Source organism: Monodelphis domestica, chromosome 5 (genome assembly GCF_027887165.1).
Source record: "Monodelphis domestica isolate mMonDom1 chromosome 5, mMonDom1.pri, whole genome shotgun sequence".
Taxonomy (NCBI): Eukaryota; Metazoa; Chordata; class Mammalia; order Didelphimorphia; family Didelphidae; genus Monodelphis; species Monodelphis domestica.
The window spans coordinates 112,372,600-112,383,808 of record NC_077231.1 but is presented as its reverse complement, the minus strand read 5'-3'; the positions used below and the strand labels follow the sequence as shown (position 1 = coordinate 112,383,808).

Here is an 11,209-nt window from a genome sequence, read left to right as displayed (position 1 = left end):
ACTATGAAATAAAGGCAGATCTGAATAACTGGAGAAATAGTAATTTCTCAAGGGTAAGCTGAGCCAATAGGATAAAAATGACAATATTACTTAATTAATATACTTTCCCAGTGCCATACCAATCAAAGTGCCAACAGAATGCTTTTATGGAGCTAGAAAAAAACCAGAGGAACAAAAGGTCAGGAATCTCAAGGGAAATCATGATAAAAACTGAGCTGGAAAGGGGTAGCCTAGCAGTGCCAGCTCTCAAACTATAGTACAAAGTGATAGTTGTAGAAACAATCTGGTATTGTTTAAAATGAGGGAAGTTAATCAGTGAAGTAGACTAGGCACACAACATTCAGAAACAAGGGAACCTAGTAGCCCCGTGTTTGATAAAAACCAAAGATACGGTCCAAATGCTGGGCAACCAGGATCCCTTAATTAACTAAGTTAATAGGATAAGAAATCACTGTTGTATAAAAACTGCTTGGAAAACTAGAAAGTGATCTGATAGAAATTAATATTTAGATGAACACTTCATATCGTATATACCAAGGTAAGCTCCATATGGATACACCACTTAGACAACAGCAAGCTTATGTTATAAATTAGAGGAGTAAGGGAGAAATTACCTTTTGGCTCTTCACATAGGGGAAGAATTTGTGACCAAACATGGGATATAAAGAATCTCAGAAAATAAAATAGATGATTTTGATTATATAAAACTAAAGAAGTTTTTGTATAAAGTTTTGATCAAAAGTTTTTGTAGCTAAAATGAGAAGGGATAGCTTCATAGCAAGTTTTTCTACTAAAGGTCTCATTTCCAAGAAAAACTGTTTTCCGGTTAATTAATGACCTAATGCTATGAAGAAGCAGTTTTTAATGGAAGAAATCTAGGCTATCAACAAATGTGGAAAAATGTTTCAAATCACTAATAATTAAAGATTTGCACTTTAAAGTAACTCTGATGATCTACTTCACACTTATCAGATTGGCAAAACTGACAAGGAAAATGACAAATATTGGAACTGCAATACATGTTCGATGACATTGCATTGTGAATTGGTTCAGCCATTCTGGAAAACAATTTGGAAATCTGCCCCAAATGTTACTAAATTAAGCATTATTAGACCCTCACCCCAGAGATGAAAGAAAGACGTAAAGGAGCCACGTGTGCACAAATATCCTTAGCAGATCCTTTTTAGTGGCAAACAATTAGAATCCAAGGGGGTGTCCATCAGTTTGGAAATAGCTGAACAAATTATAGTACATGAATATAGTTGTGGCCCAGGAACTGGTGGGGATTAACCCCAAATAATCCTGCAACTGTGGCCAGGATTGTTCAATCAAGGAAGTTGTGAGGCAGCCCTGGGGGTAGTTGGGATAAGCATTTCTCTCAGATGGATTGATATGGGACTCAGTCATGGGAGTTTCTGAGGCTTTGATGGGGAGTTCATGAGACCCCAAGGAACCTCCTGGATGGGAGCTTTTAATAACCTTTTTGCTAGACATTATTATTTGTTCTTATCCTCTGAACTATTTAAAACGATTGAGAATTGCTTTTACCTGAGGGTCCTGGAATGATGTTATTAAAGAACTGCTTGTCTAAACCTTCTGGCTCTGAGTGGTCTCAGCATATCAAAGTTGCAGAATATCAAAGAAAGGGCTTGAATGAATTGATGTAGAGTGAAGAAGCCAAACCAGAAAAACAAATGATACTATAACAAGGACAAAAGACAGAAAGCTTTGAAAGACTTAAGAACTCTGACTGATACAATGACCAAGGGGGTCTGAGGGCTGGTTTGAGAACCAGAGGACTGACTGATCATGGAGAATGTGACCATCAGAGAGGAAATGGACTCAAGAATGTGAAGGAAACACTTAGCACAGTGCCTGGCACATGGTAGGTGCTATAAAAATGCTTACTACTTCCTTCCCTTCTTCCCCTGTTCTCAATCTACCATGTCTCTAGATCCTGAGACAAAAGAATCATTTTAGGGAATTGTAAGTATAGCATGAGAACTAATTTCACTGAATTCAAGGCATTTTTCACACATCCCCTCAAAATCACACAGGAGCCCTATAAACAGAACTTATCATAGAGGAAGGAATCATACTAGATTATTAACTGCCATTGATCACTCTTTTTTAGATTCCTGAAACTGTTTTGGTAAACCTTGTCCCATACCATCTGTAGAATCAGAGTATTTAGAGATAGCAGGGATCTTGGAGATTATCTATCTCATTCTTCTGATGATAATAGCTAGCATTTACATAGAGCTCTAACATTTGCAAAACATTTTACATATTTTCCACTCATTTGATCCTCAACAATCCTGTGAGGTAGATGCCTTTATTATACTTAGTTTATACATGCCAAAACTGAGGGACAGATAAAGTGATTTACCTAGGGTCACACAGTTAGCAAGTGTTGGAAACAGGATTCGAACTCAGGGCTCTCTATCTCCAAGTTCTCTACTCTATACCACTTATTTGCCTCTTCATTCATCGTTGCTCAAAATATTTATCGTTTTTCAAATGAGGTTCAGAAAGAGACTTACCCAACCATCCAGATAATAAGCAGCAGAACCAAGATTCAAACATGAATGTGATTCAAAATCCAGTATTCTGTCCAAATACCAAAATTGCTCCCCAAATCAGGTAAACCCAGGAGCCTCAACTTGACCTTTCTTAAAAAATTGTAACAGATCATCTCTTATTTTGGGAGTAGCCCTTCTTTGTGTGTTTCTACCTATTGATTCTGTTGATATAACCTTGCTAAGCCAGAGCCCAGAGCATTATAAACAGCACAATGGATATCATTTTTCCTTTCAGGTTCAGATGTACAAGATGACCCTGTGAGGCATGACTCTAAGCAATTATCTGAAGCTTAGGGGATCCAGGGGATCCAGAATCTAAGCAAAATCACCATAGCAATTGGCAGTCAAAACATCAATGTAGCAAAGTATAGTGCCTCTAAAGATGGCCCCCAAATACTTTTTTTTTAACCCTTACCTTGTGACTTTGAATCAATACTAAGTATTGGTTCCAAGGCAAATGAGTGGTAAGGGCTAGGCAAGGAGGGTTAAGTGATTTGCTCAGCGTCACATAGGTAGAAAATGTCTGAGGATGAATCTGAACCCAGGACCTCCTGTCTGAGCCACCTAAGTGCCCCCCCATCCCCACCCCTTTTTAGGCAAATGCTGCCATTCTAGGGTGAAAGCAACTGAGAGATCCTCAACTGATCTGAGAAAGGGTTTAAATTCCCATATTGGAAGTTCCTTTATTTTTAGCACTGACTGAAGGAAACAGTATAAAAATCAGAAAATTTGAGGCATACTCCCAGGGATATATGTCTCAAAGACCCTCCCTCCACCCTGGGTACAGGAGAAGGACATGGGACAAGGAGAGGGGGCCAGTTATGTTCCAAAGACCAGGGTTGAAAAGATCCTTCATATGGCTCTTTCTGCTGGAGAAGTCATGATACTTACATAAGACTGAGTTAAGGGGCTAAAGGAATATACCAAAACAACACTTTCCTGAAAGGGAATCATCATATTAATCTTTAGTTGCAGTTGGAGATGACAATCTAGAAGATTTCTTAATCCTCCAGCCAGCAATGACTTATCACATGATATTATATACAACTTGTTGCCAGTACAATTCCTTTGGTATTTACACAATAGATTTATTGATAGTTATCATGGGCAATATACATCTTATTCCTCAACTAGATTGAAAATGCCTTAAGGACAGAAACTATGTCATATGCTTATCTGTGTTCCCAATATTATTCCCAATAGAACTCTGAACATAGTTGTAGGTGCTCAATACATGTTTTGATTAGTTGATTGAATATAATTAAATTATAGGATTAGAATTGGGATATAGAGGAGGAGCTAGGTAGCACAATGAATAGAGAGCCAGGTCTGGAGACATGAGGTCCTGGGTTCAAATTTGACCTCAGATACTTCCTAGCACTGTAACTTGGGCAAGTCACTTATTGCCTAGCCCGTATGGCTCTTCTGTCTTAGATTTGTTACTAAGATGGAAGGTAAGGTTTTTTAAAAAAAAATTGGAATATAGAGATCTTTTTTCATATAGCATAACCATCTGGAAATGAGCCAGTCTGAAGTCAGGATCTGTCTATTTCAGTATCATAGAGATTCTATCTATAGGAGCAATGCTCATTTTGTATATAACATGGCTAAATTTGCACAACTTGATGTCTTAGCCTTTTGGCTTTTGGCTTGTAACTGAAAAAGTGTACTTTGGTGCTTTATGGAGCTATTTTCCTAAGGAATTCTGCTCAGGGACTCTCTGCTAGGAGACTCAAAGACAACAAGATAACTATATTTTTATGGAAGAAGAATTATATGTTTTGCTTGACATCTTCAAGCAGAACTATGCACTCTAGGTAGAATTTGTAGAATGACTTTTCAGTTCAATATAAAGAAAAACTTCTGAATTATAAAATGAATCCAACTCATCTTTACAGCAGAGGCAGTTAAATGAGGTTGAATAACTATTTCTCTTGAATGTTGTAGAGAGGAATTACTAGATGGCCTCTACAGTCCTTTCTGACTCCAATATTCTGTAATGCCAGGATAATTCTCAGTCCTGTTATTATCATCGACAAACATTTACTGAGTCTATACTATATGTAGGGAACTTTGTTAGGTTCTGGGTTCTATAAAACAGTCCCCATATTTTAGGGATTTATAATCTGAGAAGGCATAGACCTAGAGAGAAAAGGCAACACAAAGTAGGATATGCTGAGTTACAAATGATCAGAGAAAAGGTAAGTACTGAGTTCACAGGAGGCACAGAGGAATCATTGACCATTAGATTGGATGGAGGAGAAGGCTTGAGCTAGATCTTGAAGGAAAGAAGGAGGAGAGGATGGAAGATCCTTAGAAAGAAAAGGCATCGACTACACAAGGCATATTCAGAGAACAGGAAGTAGATCAGTTTTCCTAGAGTAATTTATGCAGAGGAGACTACCGGGAGAAAAGTTCGAAGAGTTATAGAGGAGTCAGTCTGCAGACCCTTGATTACTAATTTAGAGTTTGGATTGTATCTTGTAGGAAATTGAGAATTTTTCAGTAAGGGAGACAATGCAAAGCAGTGTTTTTAGAAAGGTTAACCTGGCAGTTGTGTATAGGATAGAATGGAAGGGAGGGAGGCAAGACTGGAGGGAGGTCAATTAGGAGACTTATTGCAATAGTCAAGTGGGAGAGCCACTAGAGCCTGACTAGGGTAGTGGCGGTGGGAATTCAAAGGGATGGATGCCAGAACCATTACAAGTGCTCATTTGTGCTTAACAAGCACTGTCTTTGTATTCTCGATGCCCAGTACAGGCAGGTAATTTGTATGTTATTCACTTAATATAAAAGCACAGACATGTTTTGATCCTCTACTTTCTGCCCAGTGCCCCAGACTGCTCTCTCTCACCCCCTGTAGGTCAGCATTTTATTATTACTATTTTTTCCCTAAGAAAGGCAGAGTGGTGTAGTAACAAGACCAGTGCGCTAGGAGGTTGGGCAATAAGGTTCTCTACTGCTTCACCACTTGTCAGCTGTAACCGTGGGCTTTTTTTTTATGATCTTTTTTTTTTATTTATGATCTCTTAGCCTTAAATGCAATATTTGGTTTTAAAAATTTTAATAATATCACAACTAGCTGAAGGCAGGGGCAGATAGATGCTCATGAGGTCTCCTCCAGGTATAGGATTCTTCAACACCCTCCGACATCTGTGTCCCTTCTTTTCATCCCAAAGGGAAAATTACTAATTGGATTCCAGTTAGGAGACCTTGGCTGCAAAACTGTGACCAATCCCTCCAGGCGCGGTGTAAGTCTTCTTTGTGGTGCTCATTGACCTCCCCTGCCCTCCCCTTCCCCCTCCCCCCCGGTCCCCCCGCCAACTTTTCTCCTCCTCCATCATCATTGCTCCATCTTCACTTCAGCTCTCTGGTCCTCCCATCAGTGGTTGTCCGAGAGAGACTTTCTTTCTTTCCTACGATCGCAGAGCAACTTCTCGGGGGCGGAGCCCACCTGTGAACTCGGGCAGAGGCAGGGAGTGGTGCCAAAGAGGGGGAAGGGAGGCGGGCAGGGGGCGGGACAGGTAGAGCGGGAGGTACTCGGGAGAGAGGAAAGGGAAGGAATCAGGGGTGGCGGTTTGGAGAAGAGCGGAGGTCTAGCACCTGGGAAGCTGTCCTTCAGGAACTGTGTGGATGTGGATGTGTGTGAGTGTGTGTGTGTTTGTGAGTAAGGGGCGGAGAAGGCGAGAGGGTGCGTAGAGCTGTAGACCCGTGGAGCTGAGCTTAAGTATAGTCGGGGGAGGAGCCGGCAAACCGCACTTGGGAAAAGAACTAGCCCCAGGCAATCGGCCCTGGCCCAGGCGAGCCGACTCCGGAGCGCTCTGTTTCCCGGCTAGCGCCGGGAGCATGATCAGGCGCCCCGCTGGAGAACTGCCGGGGTAGGCGGCCGTGGCGTCCTGAGACTCTGGGCTGGAGCTCCGTGCGCCTGGGGCGCTGGGCCCAGCCTGGGGGCTGGGACTGGGTGGGAAACAGCCCGCGCTGGCGGCGGCGGCTGCTGCTACGGCGCAGCGCCATGGGGAGCCCCCGGCCCGCGCTGCTCTTGCTCCTGTTGCGCCCAGTCAAGCTTCTGCGAAGGCGCTTCCGGCTGCTGCTGGCGCTTGCTCTGGTGTTCATGGGGCTCTGGACTCTCTATCTGGAGCTGGTGGCATCAGACGAGGTCAACGGGAACCCCTTGTATCGGAGTAAGTAGTTCCAGGGGCTTGGGGCAGTGTGATGAGTGTGGGGGGAGTCTCGGGCTGGGGAAAGTGTGCGCCTAAGTAGGAAGGAGGGGAGTGCTGACCCTTTCTTTTCTGTGGGGAGAGAGAGAGAAAGGGAGAGCTAATTCCTGCCCAAACCCAGCTTCCAACTCGCTTTCTTCCCTCAGGTATTTAGCCCTACCCTGGCGGTAGCTCAGCCTTCCTTTCCATCTTTACTCAAAGAGTGGGGGGCTAAGGGGCCAGAACTTCTGGGTTCCCTTCCAAACCCTCTGCCTCTGCCGAGCCAGGTGGTTTTCAGGGTATGCTTCTGTACCCTGCTGCTTATTGAATGAGGATAAAGCAACCCCAGCCGCCGTGCAGGGATGCTGGGAAGAGTCTTGGGTCCCTGCACGGTGACGGGCTTTCCTGCTAGCCTAGACACTGGATCCACGCGACGGCTTGATGATTGTTGCTGTGAAGCCTTCAGCTCGCCTCTTCTGGCGCTGCTTGGCTTCGAACTTTGTTGCCCCAACTTTCACTGCTCAGCCGCCTTCTTCTCCCTTCACATTCTTCAGTGTCAAGTCTTAGCCCCAACCCAAGGCTCTTTCTATGTTGAACTTCGATTAGCCTTCCTGTGTGGGTTTTTTTTAAATTTAGGTTTTCTAATTTCCCTGAACAGGATTTACATCACGACCTTGACTGAGGCGCTTAAACTCTCTTGATCTCAGTTTCCTCCTAGAAAACTAAAGAGTTGGGTAAAAAATGAGCTCCAAAGTCCCTCTTACATGTATGATCCAAAGACAACATATTCCTTTACCATCCTTAACCTGCCCCTCCTATGCTTCCAAGTTTTCCATCTCTTTACTGCTCTGCTACTTACTCCCAGGTGCTCATGCCTCCTACTGGTATTGTCTCTCAGCCCTTAGGGCTCCCCCTACAACCTATTTTGGAATTGATGCTGCATCCTCCTAGGCTTGCATCTACATAGACTCCTCTGAACTGGAAGCCTGATTGCAATTCCTACTTATACCTGGGCAGAGTTGTTTAGCCTCTTCAGTAGTGTCCCCATTTGGTGTTTTCTTGACAAAGATACTGGGATGGTTTGCCATTTCAACTCATTTTGCAGGTGAGGAAATGGAGGCAAGCAGGTTTAGTGACTTGCCCAGGGTCACACAGCAACTAAGTATCTGAGGTCAGATTTGACTTCAGAAAGATAGCCTCCCTGACTTAAGACCCAGCTCTCCCCCTAGGTGCCCCACTTAATATTACCCAATTGCTTTTCCAGCTTGGTAAAGTGTCTCCTTACTTTTTTTGCCTCATATTGTTTGGCATTCTGGCCACCCTGTTGATCAGATGAACATACTGGGATCTTTAAAAAGAAATGGCAGTTTGTTAAGTGCCAGGCACTCTATTAAGTCCTTTATAAATAATATCGTATTTGATGCTCATAACAATCCTGGAAGGTGTGTGCTATTATTAGCCTCATTTTGTGAGGAAACAAAAGCAGGCAAGAGTTTAAGTCACACAGCTAGGACTAGTTGGAGGCCAGATTTTAATTCAGGTCCTCCTAACTTTAGCCCTAGTGCCTCTCTTCACCATGCTAATTTCTTCACTGGGTCAAAATTTAACTCAATAAGGCAATAAGCATTAAATGCCTACTGTATGGTATGGCAGGCATTGGGAATACCAAGGCAAAAGCAAACCAGTCCCTGCCTTCAAGGAATTTATATTCTAAGGGGGGAGGGGGAATATATACATACACCCATTGAAGATAAAAAGATTTTCTTGGAGCAGAAGGCACTAGCAGCTGGGGGAACCAAGAAAAGTGTTCCTCCAGTGTTGACCCTTGAACTAAGTCTTGAAGGAAGCCAGGGATTCCAAGAAGTTTTTGGTGTGAAAAGAGACAATTTCAGGGTTGGAAAACATCCAGTGTGAATTATTAGAGAAGGAGGGGGAGGGTTCTGAGAGAAATGGAGAGTAGGTTAGCATGGTTGAACCAAAAAGAATATGGAAGTTCATTTTTTAAAGTGTTGAGTCTGAGATCCCTATAGCACCAAAGAATATCAAGTTTGAAATGTCCATTAAGCAGTTCGTGATATGGAACTAGAGTTCAGGGGAGAGACTAGGATTCAGGAATTATCTGAATGTTCTGAACAACTTAAAATGTGTTTAGGGGGTGTTAATATGTTAAATAGGCTAAAAGTTGTTAATGAGATGTTTATATTTGGTCTCAGAAGAGAAATTCTAGAGTTCATTGTATCCAGTCCTGCCTTTCTCAAACTCCAGAGGCTCCCCTATTTGGAAAAACCAAAAGATTTTGGTGACTGTGGAGGATGGATTGGAGTTGGGAAAGACTTAGGATAAAAAACAAACAAACAAACAAAGTGCCATTAGCTAGGCAAGAAGCCATGAAGGCCTTAATTGTTGGGTAGAGAGAAAGGAGCATATCCAAGAGATGCTATAGAGGTAGAAATGTCAAGATCTGGTTTTATATGGGAAGAAGAGTGAAGAGTGAGAGTGAGGCTGATATTGGAGTTGTGAATCTGGCTGACTGGAGGGAAGATGGCATCTTTGGCAGTCATAAAGGAGTTTGGAAGAGGGCTGACTTTTGGAGGAAGGGCAATGAGTTCATTTTTGGAAGTGTTGAGTTTGAGATGCCTATAGCACTAAAGAATGTCAAGTTTTTTTTGAAATATCTATTAGGTAATTGATGATATGGGCCTAGAGTTCAGGAGAGTGACTAGGATTTAAGAATGATCTGTGTAGAGATAGAAGATTACTAAATCCAGGGGAGTGGATAAGATCACCAGTGAGAAGTGTTGAGGGAAGAGAAAAAGGGCATGCCCTCTGTTAGTGGGTACCCTATAGAGAATGATCCTGTAAAGGATAATCAGAAGTAAAACCCAAAAGATAATGAGGAGTGAAAACCCCAAATCCTAAGTGATGGAGGTGATTTTGTCTCTGCCTTCAAGGAGCTTACATTCTACTGGAGGTGTATAATATTCACCTCTAGTTAAAGCCAGCAAATATGAAATGTTGGGGAAAGGACACTAGCAACTAGGAAAATCTAGCTTGAGCACTTAGCTTAGAAGTGGAGATAAGCTTTGAAGGAGGTTAAATGATACCCAATTACGAAAGCAGATCCAGAACAATATCTACACACAACTATGTATTTTGTAGATGCTAACAGCAATGAAACCTGGAAAGGACACTTTTGGAAGTGTACTTTGAGGTGTATTTTTGAAGAATTTTCATACAAAAAAAGAAACTAGATGTTACTTTCTTCCCAAAGTTAACATAGGTAGTAAAAATAAACTTTAAACAAGTTTTGCCTTCTTTCTTCTCTTCTCTCTCTCTGGTTTTATTGCTTTCTGTCTCTTCAAATGATCACTTACATGAATAACTCTCAGTAGGATGTAATCTCCTTGAGGGCAGGGATTCTGTCTTATACTTTCTTTAATGTAGTGGGCACTTAAATGTCCATTAGATAGGATTGTGTGTGTGTGTGTCTGAATGTTTGTTTTTGTTGATAGTTATGAGGTCTGGCACAATGACAACAACAAAATCTGAACTAATGTTAAACTGTCTTAACTATAGAGTTCACTGGAAAAGTTATTCAATTAGAGTAAAATTAGTCTATGCAAAAACAACAACCAAATAAAAGAAAGATTTGAGTTGGCTTTTTTGTGGGGCGAGGAGGGGTACTAGAATGTATAATGACAAGAAGACTGGATGCAAACTCAAAGGGTTTAGAATTTTTCAGAATTCTGGCTCTCCTTAGTATTTGCATCTACATGGAGCAGGCAAGGGCCCCATACTTTGTTTTCCTTATTTGTAAAGTGAAGGGGTTGGTTAGACTCAATGATTTCTAAGTCTCCTTCCAGATTTATAAACCTGGTCAGATCTAACTTTTCCGGGCCTCAGTCTCTATATCTATAAAATGTGAGTAATAACATATTACCTTCCTTAATGACTTGTCATGAATGTCAAATGAGACAAAGCTTTTTTGTAAGTCTTTTAAGTTACTGTGTAAATGGATTCAGTTTTCACTTATTCCTTCCTGACCCCAAAACAGGAAGAAAAGTGTTCCTTAGTCTCCAAAAGGTCGATCAGGGTCTGTACTTGGCTGTGGAAATCTTTGAAAAATAGAAATCTGGCTCTGGAGTTGAAAACCAAAAGATGGCATCCCCAAGAGTAATTCTGGAAGAGAGACATTGAGCCAAGAAACCAAAATAAAGAATTCAGTTTTACCTCTGGGTAGTAAGAGAGAGAAACTGGAGTGGCAGAGGTTGGGGGCGGGGGTGCTGCTGCTGCTGCTGCTGTTACTGTTGCTGTTTACAAGCTGTGTGATTCTAGGCTTTACCTATTTTGCCTCTCAAAGCCTCACATTCATGAGGCTCACAAAAGAGAAGTCACACAGTTAGTAGTAGCAGAGCCCAGAGACCAAAATTG

At 42.0% G+C, this 11,209-nt stretch overlaps 1 protein-coding gene across 2 annotated transcripts in view; it reads left to right on the top strand.

The window, feature by feature from the left end:
• The first annotated feature begins 6,585 nt into the window (after positions 1–6,585).
• The window catches only part of B4GALNT3 (beta-1,4-N-acetyl-galactosaminyltransferase 3), a 144,161-nt gene continuing 139,537 nt past the window's right edge, over positions 6,586–11,209 (top strand). For both annotated transcript variants that reach the window (XM_007503794.3, XM_001373124.4), the window contains exon 1: positions 6,586–6,763. In XM_007503794.3, coding sequence (XP_007503856.1) covers positions 6,595–6,763 — 169 coding nt within the window. In that variant the 5' untranslated portion in view covers positions 6,586–6,594. The remainder of the gene's footprint in view (positions 6,764–11,209) is intronic.